This window comes from Taudactylus pleione, unplaced genomic scaffold (genome assembly GCF_031769625.1).
Source record: "Taudactylus pleione unplaced genomic scaffold, aTauple2 ptg000503l, whole genome shotgun sequence".
Taxonomy (NCBI): Eukaryota; Metazoa; Chordata; class Amphibia; order Anura; family Myobatrachidae; genus Taudactylus; species Taudactylus pleione.
The window spans coordinates 239,220-249,524 of NW_028284905.1; the positions used below are offsets into that span (position 1 = coordinate 239,220).

A 10,305-nucleotide genomic window follows, 5' to 3' on the forward strand; every position below is an offset into this window, starting at 1 on the left:
AAGCCTCTAATATATGGCCAAATATTCTCTGTAAATCGCTGTGGAATATGTATGCGCTATATAAATAACTGGTAATAAATAAATAATTTACCAGAAAGGACCAGTTACACCAGGGAACCAATGTACTGAAGAGAAATTTATCTTACAGTGAAGATGGATGAATGAACATATTTAATTATTTAAATAAAAATAAAAAACATAACAGGTTTTTGCTTATTTTAATGTTTTATAAAATTAAATGAAATGTCTGAAATTCTGTAACACAGCGCACAGTGAATGCGTCCCCAGAAATATAAGCAGGTTATGGGAAGAATGACTAAATAAAGATATAGATAAAATATTCAGAGCAGAATGATATAATGGATATTGAAATAAAATTATGATTCCAGGAGACAGAGGGGGAGATGTATCAAATCATGGAGAGTTATAAAGTGAAGTTGCTTAAAGCAGCCAATCAGCTTCAAACTGTCATGTATCTACCACTGTCAATAAAATGACAGCTAGAAGCTGATTGGATACTATGGGAATCTTCTCCACTTTATTTCTCTCCAAGATTTGATACATCTCCCCCTATAGTCATTTCAGAGTCTCTTGTGCAGCTATGCAAATCCCAACAGACATTTAGTGGCCCTAAGAAAACTCCGTAATTTGCTTGAATGAGCCGACCCTGGCACTCGGAGCCCCCCAGTCAGTAAATCTTCTGTATACTCCCGGTCTCACGTAATACTGTCTTCCTGCGTAGTTGGGCAGCTCATAGAAGATCCAGTAGCCTTCAAACACATTGCAGGACTGGATGTCATTGTGATTAAAACGATCATAGACTGAAGGACAATCCTCCATGGCTTCCAGCATTCTGCCTCCCAGATTATTTCTCTCATACAGCCTCAGCCTGTAAGATCCTTTGTGCTGCATACAAGGAGAGTAGGGACAGAAGTTACAGACAGGAGTCATTACCACCAAGCCAAACATAACCTTTACTCTGTCCTGGTCAGTATTACATGTGCCATGATAAATGCTCTCAATGAGCCTGAGCTGGAAGTAAACTGGCATATATTTCTCATAACAAGCGTGCGCAGAAACCATACCATGCGCCTATTCCCTGTATACAGTGTTATACAGATCTGCATGTGCTACAATAGAACGGGCAGCATCTAAGTAATGTTATAGCTCTTTCATGTAAAACTGAGGACCAAGGCCCTGATTCAGAGCCGGTCGCTATGACAGAGCGCTCGCTCTGAATCAGGGTCAGGCTATTTTTTTTTAGAACGGCCTCCTGGCCGCTCGCATAGCTGTGGGTGATCACCCACAGCTATAGCGAGCAGCCAGGAAGATGGTCGCGAAGGTCAAGACCATCGCGACCATCGGGCTTGCGACAAGACCCTTGTGGTAGGGTCTCGTTGCCGCAAGCCCCAGAGAGATTTCGGCTCTAACAGAGCCAAAATCTCTCCCACTGACATCACTCGTGATGTCAGTGGGGCCGCCCCCAAATGGAGGCGTTCACATGGGAACGCCTCCGTTTGGGCAGCCACTCTCCTGGCCCGCCCACTAAAGGGGGCGTGCTGTCACTCAACATCGACAGTATGCCCCCTTTATTGCGAGACCCGGAGCGGCGGAGTGCCCGTCGCTATCCGGGTCTCGCGCATGTGCACTATCGACCCGGTTGCAAGCGCACAGCGCTTGCGACCGGGTCTGAATCAGGCCCCAAGTCATTGTTACGGGGTTTATTTGGGGCTGTCTATGTGTGTGTGCAGAGTTTACCCTACAGCATGCGCAAAAGATATGCCTGCCAACAGGTAATTTTTTTCGCTTATGTCCAGGTCTGCATGGGACGTATTTGCATGACCGTGCCCTAACTGGACTTTGCCTAGGTGAGAATGCCCCATCACAACCCAGTTTCAGGTTCTTTAGTCATCATTTTCTTCACAAGACGTTCTTCTATTGCTGCTATGCTTTGTGAGACTGTATATTGCAGAATCCACTATATAATACTTCTACTAACATACAAGACTATCGACACAACTACACCAACATACATCTCTTCCTTATCTCAAAATATCACCTACGCTCTGCACAACATCTGCATCTTCTGGGACTGATTCTGCACTGCTGAATGCAGATTCCAGATGGTCGGAAAACTGCGCAGGTGCCTGACCCATTCTGCGCATGTGCAGAACGGGTCTGTGATCTCGCACGCAGACTGTCATTGAGTGGCAGTCTGCTGCCATTTGTGGGCGGGGAGGGGGGTGGCGATGGCATCTCATGGGCATGTCGCCAGAGTTGTGTCCTATTGTGATGGGGTGGCGATGGCATCTCATGGGCATGTAGCCAGAGTTGTGTCCTATTGTGATGGGGTGGCGATGGCATCTCTTGGGCATGTAGCCAGAGTTGTGTCCTATTGTGAGTTGTCAGTCACGTCTCTTGCACCTAGGCAGGGGTAGATGTGAGTTCTGACATTAGTAATGGCGGCTGCTCTAGTGGACGGAGGGCTGTAGGCGGCGCTGTCACAGAGATGCGTCCGTCTTATCATATGGTCAGGTACTCTCTAGAATTTCCGATCGCGGCTGAAGTTTTGTATGCGATTCTTAATCAGGTCCTATATCACAGCAAGGTGTATGAAATAACAGGAAATGACATACAATAGAAGGGGTGAAGAATGAGGGCGTAGATAGGATATTAGCATAATATTATCTACATTTAAAGTATCCCTCTAAGTGACCACACTTACTTGTGAAATCGCTAAACAGGATTTGATGGAGTCATTAAATCCCATCCAATGTTTGAAATTTGGATAGTCTCCTCTTTTTAGTAAATACTGGTATCCCTTGTAGTTCGTATGCTCATAAATCATCCAGCACCCGTTTATGACTTGAATGGAGTTACATCGGCTGATATGGGAGCTTAGCAGAGGGCAATCATTACCGCACTCATAGTAACGCCCCTGGAAGTTCTCCTCTTCATAAAATATTATCTGCATCTGTCATGAAAAAAAGATAAATCAAAAACCAAGGGTAGTAGCCTGGGCAGAAAACATCGGTAATATCTGCAAGGTACAGACTTATAGGGGTATTCAATATGGAGCGAAAACTCTGTTTCTGCGATGTTTTCGCTCGGATTATGTCATTTTCGCCACTTTTACTTTTACACCGTGCGAGCAAAAAGTATATTGCATTCAACCATGCGAAAAAGTATCACCAAGGAATGGGTGGCGAAAAAAAGGGCAGAATTGGGGTTTTGGGGTGCAACATTTCAGAAACCACCCTGCAACCTTCAGACAGTCCCCCAAAGGTAAACTGTGTCAAAATGAAAAAAAAAATACCTCAGAAGACCCCAAAAAAAGCACTTTAATTTTGGGGGCGAAAAAAAAAAATGTGGGGGTACAAAGTTAAAAACTAGCAAACTACAATCTAGGGGGGTCCCCAAGTATGCCCCAGGTGTTATTTTCATTGTAGGTGTTTGCGGCAGGTGGATTTTTCATGTTTTTTAAAACTTCACTTTAGCAACTTTTAAATATGCTCACCCCCATTTTCAAGTACCCCAAATTTGCTGGGACTACTTATTTTCTGCCAAAAATACTTCTAAATACTATTCTTCACCACCTTACCAAATCCCCAAAATAGCAGCTATCGAGCCCGTTTAAAGACCCCAAAAACCTTCATCAGGGCTAATCGGGGGTATCCAGAGTGATCCCCTTTGTCAGAGCATCTTTTTGGGGGTGTTAGGGTGATTTCCCCAAAAATCAGCAAAGTTTTCATATTGAATACGGGTATAATCGGGGGCGCGCGCAATACTTTTTGCTGGCAAAAGCTCTGATGTGCGGCTAAAACTTCTACACGCATAGACGGCGAAGTTTACGTTTCATATTGAATACCCCTCTTAGTTGTGGTAATTTGCAATCCTGTAATAATATGTTTATGGATATTTGTATAGAGTAAACATAAATGTAGCATAGAAATAGGGACTGCAACAAGCTTACTCTATCCCAGACCCCAAAGGGCTTCAGTCACAAACTGGTCATGCATCCATCCTATTGGACCCCTTAATACTGGAGAATAGATTGGTGGAAGTTATTACTTCTTTGAGCTCCAAATACATTTTATAATATCCTAAGAAAAAAAATTTTTTTTGGAATAAAGAGATGGGATATTTGCTCCCCCCCTTCCCCACTCTCTGTAAATTAGTTCCCTCCTTTTATAAAAGAACATTTGTGCATACCTACAGCTCTGGGGACACTGGACATGATTCAGACCCGGTCGCTAGAAGCGGCCGCTCGCTCTCTGCGTATGTAAATTCTGCTAAGTGACGTCATGGAAGGAGCTCGCTCGCCAAGGCATAAGCACACCCACTATGTCTTAGCGAGCGATCACTTTGTGTATGTATACGCCCATTAGCATGTGTTCAGATGCCCACTAGCGCACGTCATCTCCAGGAAGTGTCATTAAACATTGGTACATCGAGCACCATCGGATGCGAGTGCAGAGCTTGCGGCTGCCTCTACCCTACCGCAAGCACTGCGAGGTCTTCAGTGTAAAATCCATCCTGGTGACGTGTGCTATGATGCTGCCTGTTAATTATGCATGCCTCTGAAACGGCATTGAAACACTCAGGCACGCCTGCGTCTGCACATCCACTCCCCCCTTTTTAATGTCCTGCACCTGTTACCACCTACAAAGGGCCTCTCCTGTCAATCAATACACTGGGCTGTCTTTGCGGGGCAAGCGAACGCTTTCCGAGCGCTTGGAGTAGTTCACGCACGTGCATTGCGAACAATTTGCATGCGCAGATTAGCGAACATCGTCAGCAACGAGTGTCCGCTTGCTAGCGACCGGGTCTGAATTAGGTGCACTGTGCATATCCAGCTACCGCAATCTCCAGCACAAGTACAGATTCATCATCTATGGGGTATAGAATTTGTATAAATTCCCCAAAGAAACACAACTCAACCCCATGTAGCCAATATCACTTACCCAATCAAACTCTAACCACACACCCCTTAGTCATATCTATACCTTCCAAAACTTGACAGAGCACAATTCAAGACAGAGTGCGTGAGCTGCCGATGAGAAGGGGACAGGGTCATGCTACACATGCGATGGATATGTCTCATTGGGGTTGTGCCATGTATTAGGTTCTTTGGAAGCACTTGACCACCCGAGCCTCCTCCACTTACCTACCATAAAAAACAGCTCAAAACTTTTTGGAACATACTTCCCAACTGTGCCCAAATCAGGAAACAAGTAATTTTATGTGCGATGGCAGAGCATTCCCATCAAATCAGGACTGTACCAGCTAAATCAGGACAAGAGGGGTACGCCCATATCTCAACTGAGTACCATTGAACACTTTGGTGCTTGGATTTCCCAACTATTGACCAATGTAGTTGCTCACTTCATTCGTTTATATATACACTTTGAAAGCTGAGTTGTTACTTCACAAACTGTACACAAGTTTATGGGTTTAAGCTTGGGTTAAGACTCAAGGGGAGATGTATCAAATCTTCGAGATATATACATTGGAGAATCTGTCCATAGCAGCCAATCAGCTTCTAGTTGTCATTTTAAAAACTGTGATAGATAAATGATGAAAGATAATCTCTTGGCTGGTATAACGGTCAGAAATCAATGCTCATGTGAGAATACATGGTGTTGGCGTGAGAAAGGGCTAGTCAAAAGCAGCCACCCGGTCTGTTTAAAAATTGATTAAAATCCCTTTTATTGCATTCTTTTAGCATTAATTCCCCATTTCTGCCACCAATAAGGTGTTTTTGAAAGCTGCCTGTCTTCTGTCCTTAGTGCTGTATGTCTACTACATTTAAATCTCAGTTATCATTAGCTAAATAACAATGCATGAGCTGAATACATCTATGCATTTCTCATGATACTATAAACCTGCTCCAACTACTCACTCACTCCCCTACAGATGGCACAAATTGATATACATTCACTTCATTCATTAACATGCACTCATCTCATGTTTCCCACGATAACTATGAGCTGGCTTGGAGGGGTCTATCAGCGTTGCCCCAGAAGTAAAATTTATATTATTTTCAATCTGTGATTGAAGTAGAAATTTTGAAGTGGCGGAAGGTAAAATGTAAGTGAATGGAATTTGATAGTAACAAATTTGAAGCTGCTGTAGTTGTGGCAGTGTGGCCTCCACCATATACCATCCCACTGGCATTAACTATGGAAACTATACCATGCCATAACTACATCATAAATGATACATATCAAGTGTCCAGTGTGTGAACTAAACATCCTCCCAAGTAAATACTGTTCAACACTTCTGAGTAGAGATGTGCGCCAACCCTCTGATTTGGGTTCGGATGCCGATTCATCTTCGTGTTTTGGTTTTGGGTTTGTAAACCGCCGCTCACCTGTTTTGGTTTTTATTTTGAATCTGTTTTTAAAAAAAAAAAAAAAATTAAAAAACAGCTACAATAACGTAATTTTGACCTGTTAGCATGCAATACAAAACCTGAGTTCGGTTTTTAAATCCGAGTTCCTAACCACAGGAAGAACTGAATTGAGACTCGGTACGGCTTAGTCCCCCAAAGTGATCCCGAGCTCGGACTCGGTTCGACTTGGAACCCCTAAATTCGGTTGTTCGCACATCTCTACTTCTGAGGCATGGAAATCTACTGAAAGCACAAAGGTGAAAATATTTTATTAACACTTATTTCTATACGTAGCACCAGCATATTACATTGTGCTTTATAATTGGGAACTCAGTAAAACAGAGGGCCTGATTCAGACCCTCTCACGAGCGCTGAGTGCTCGCAAGCGGGTCGATGTTGCCCAAGTGCGCATGTGCACGACGGAGGCGCCTCCATCGTGCGCATGCGCGAGACCCGAATAACGACGGCCAAGCAATCGTTATGGGTCTCGCACTAAAGGGGGCATGCTGTGGATGGTGATTGACAGCACGCCCCCTTTGGTGGGCGTGCCGGGGGCGTGGCTGCCCAGACAGAGGCGTTCCCATGGGAACGCCTACCGTCTGGGGCCGGCCCCACTGACATCACTAGTGATGTCAGTGGGAGTGCTTTTGGCTCTGATAGAGCCAAAATCACTCCTGGGCTTGCGGCAACGAGACCCTACCGCAGGGTCTCGTCACAAGCCCGATGGTCGCGATGGTCTTGACCATCGCGACCATCATTTTGGCCACTCACTATAGCTATGGGTGGTCACCCACAGCTATGCGAGCGGCCAGGAGGCTGCTCCAAAAAGGAGCAGGGATAGCCCTGATTCAGAGCGAGCTCTCTGTCAGAGCGTCCGGCTCTGAATCAGGGCCAGACTCCCTTATTGCAGGGCAGTGTGAAATGACTAGGGTACTAGTACTAAGGCTAGGGTACTATATAAACTGTATGTTGTATTTGTACAGTGTACTGCATACATTCATATATCATACTGGTATTTTTTCTCATTCCTCTCCCTTACAACCCCACTGATTGCCCAAATTTCCATTGTATTTCTTTTATGCCCCATGCACAGTCTGCTCTGTTTTCCCTAACCTGCTAGTCCAATCTGTGGGAAATGATCTCTAAAACAGGATCCAGACAAGAAGAGATTATTGTACAGATATGAAAGGAAAAACGCTATTTACTGCGCTGGCGATGAGTTTGGGCAAAGACCTTATCTGCTTTCTGATAGGAGAAACAAGAAGGCTTCCAAAAGCATCAAAAGTGTCCTAAAACATTACGCTGTGAATACTGTTTTTTCTGAGTCACTTGCACGGCTCCTTTTCACTAGAGACTGATTTCCGCTAATTCTCAGAAAACTGCAACCTGCATACAGATTCCTACACCTTAGCATTTATGAACTCCCAGAAAACAATGTTTAAACTGTCTGACGCACCAGCGTTTCTCTAACCACTCCCCATTACCTCCCCCAAACGCTAACTACCTGTCACTCACTTTGCTAGAGAATCCGCTGTGCGAGCGTAATCCTAATTCAATCGCTGCGCAGGTGCAGCGCTGCTTACACTCATGTGCAATGGCTAACGATCGCTCAACCTGCGTAAATGTCCACATCGAGTACGTAAATTATTTTGGGAGATAAAAAGCAGGACCTATACTAATATAGTGGCTACTCAGATCTACTTAATAGCCCTTCACAGGAGTTTGGAAAGGGAGGGGTTAAATCTAGACTAGAAACAAATAAAAAATGCTCCCCCCAGCAAGCTGCAAAGGACCAGCAATAAGATTTACCGCGTCAAAGCGTCTCTGGGAGCAGCATTTGGAGGGTGTAGTGGAGGATTTTTTGGCACGTCCAGGTAAGTTGGTTCTCATATTAATGTATGTGCTATTATCATGTATGTTTATGGACCCCGGTACAGAGACGCTATGACGTGGCCCGGTGCTTAAACATATCTTTACAAATATATGCAAGATCTCTGGATTTCTATTATCGTGTAGTATTCATATCTTATTGCGGCTCTCTTGCAGATTCCTGGGGAACTTTTTTGTCCAGTCTACATTATATCCCAAATCCTGTTATATTATAATAAATGTGCCATAAAAACCCCTAGGCTCCATAATATGTGTCTAAATGTATCAGACAGAACAAAATATATTACATTACCTTTTCCTACTGTGTGGAAGTAGTAGGAAATACGTACTGTAGCAGCGGTCAGCTCCCCATGCTAACGGACGCAGCCGGCGAGGACCTTTATATACATTACACAGATTACACAAAGGAGAACTTTCATCCCAGTGACAAGAATAGACGGTTGTGTTTTGTGTCTACTATACTCATCTACAATATTCTTTCCACTACACTGCTATTGCCATGGAACAAGTTGTTTTGATGGCTTGTGACTCTTAAATGACCGGAGGCTCTAAATAGGTTACGTGACTTCTAATAACAAAAATAAAACAACAACTTTACAATAGGAACAAAGAGAAAACGCTGGTACTGGAGGTACAGATTGGGGTTTCCATGGATGATGTCAGAGTCTAACAATGATATACACATGTGATCACATAGTATAGTGAATTCTGTTTCTACACGATTTACTTCCAGCTGTTGTCCGAGCATATTAGTAGGCGAGCCAAACAAAGGGCCTGATTCAGAGCCGCTCGTAAGCGGCCGCTCGTTTGTTCCGACCGATGTTCGCACAACTGCGCATGCGTACGGATTTTAATATGCATGCGCGAACCAGTCAGTGCGGCCAAAAATCATGTGCTCGCTAAATAGCGAATGCCTGCTAATTTGAGTGACAGAATGAGGCGTTTGTGGGTGGTAACAGGGGATGGTGCTTGAAAACGGGGAGTGGAGATCCGAACGCGGGTGTGCCAAAAGGTCAAAACGGGCGTTTTAAGGGAGTGCATAATTAACAAAGCAGCGTCATTGCCCACGTCACTTGGTTGTTTTATACTTAGAACTGCTCGCATGATTGTGGTAGGAAAAACAACCACAAGAATAGCGAGCAGTTCATACGCCGTCCGATGTACTCGATTAATCTAATATATAGCGGACATGATGTATGATGCGAGCGGCCAGGGGGCGTTTTTTTAAAAATTACATTCGCATGTTTCGTTCGCTCGTTCAGACATAAAGGCGTGAACAGACCGCAAAGAGCGAACGGTTAATTTAAATAGTCAGCCCCTTTTTCTGGACGAGCGAGCGCAATTAGCGTCCGGTTCTGAATCAGGCCCAAAGTCATTTATTAACTCAGGAATGGGGAACCACAGCCCGGGGGGCGTATAAGGCACGCAGAATCATTTGGTCTGGCCCTCTGAGCTGTTTTCTGCTATCCTCATCTGGCTAGTAGGGTGACTAGAATGACCCCCTGCAGCCAGAATCTATGCAGCAGTGCCTACCTGGAGCGTCCTTAGGACACATCAGACGGTCACACCGCTGCCCTTACAGCTCCCCGGAGCATCCTCAGGATGCTCCGGGCATTGCTGTAATCACCGGCGATTGTGGCCCCACCCCTGTATGACGTCAAAGTGAGGGGGCGTGGCCTGCACCGGGCCCACAAATAATGTTATGGATATCAAAATGGCCCTCGCCAGAAAAAAGGTTCCCCACCCCTGATTTAATCTAAAGGCATGCTAGCTTTAAAAGTGTTAATTAAAGTATAATAGCTGATTACTAGAATGTGTAATATGATTATTACATTGTTCACAGTATTTCCTGGAAGGAAAATAACAATGTAAAAGTTATACTGAGTTTACCAATGTGGCATGGGCGAAGGGAGAAAATTAAAGGAGACATTTCTGGAAATATAAAGGAGTATGGGACACATAGGAAATATATAGGAGTATGGGACACATAGGAAATATATAGGAGTATGGGACACATAGGA

The 10,305-nt window shown here is 44.4% G+C and overlaps 1 protein-coding gene across 5 annotated transcripts; it reads right to left on the minus strand.

The window, feature by feature from the left end:
* Window positions 1-204: 204 nt before the first annotated feature.
* On the minus strand, window positions 205-8,648 carry LOC148501756 (gamma-crystallin M2-like). 5 transcript variants are annotated; one of them, XM_088450009.1, is made up of 4 exons: window positions 8,577-8,648; window positions 6,475-6,634; window positions 2,726-2,974; window positions 205-906 (listed from the first exon to the last, which is right to left on the minus strand). In XM_088450009.1, exons 3-4 carry the CDS (start codon window positions 2,972-2,974, stop codon window positions 631-633), a joined length of 525 nt encoding a protein of 174 aa, XP_088306135.1. In that variant the 5' UTR covers window positions 6,475-6,634; window positions 8,577-8,648; the 3' UTR covers window positions 205-630. The 5 variants fall into 5 exon arrangements, with proteins under 5 accessions (XP_088306135.1, XP_088306137.1, XP_088306136.1 ...); XM_088450011.1 differs by having other exon boundaries at window positions 6,453-6,634; XM_088450010.1 differs by having other exon boundaries at window positions 6,475-6,637; window positions 8,577-8,633.
* Between the last annotated feature and the right edge of the window lie 1,657 nt (window positions 8,649-10,305).

Coding starts and splice junctions, on each gene's coding strand:
- LOC148501756 (XM_088450009.1), bottom strand. CDS start 2,974: ATGCAGATAATATTTTATGAAGAGGAGAACTTCCAGGGGCGTTACTAT. Junction 907..2,725: donor CCTGTTTAGCGATTTCACAA/GTAAGTGTGGTC, acceptor CCTTGTATGCAG/CACAAAGGATCTTACAGGCT.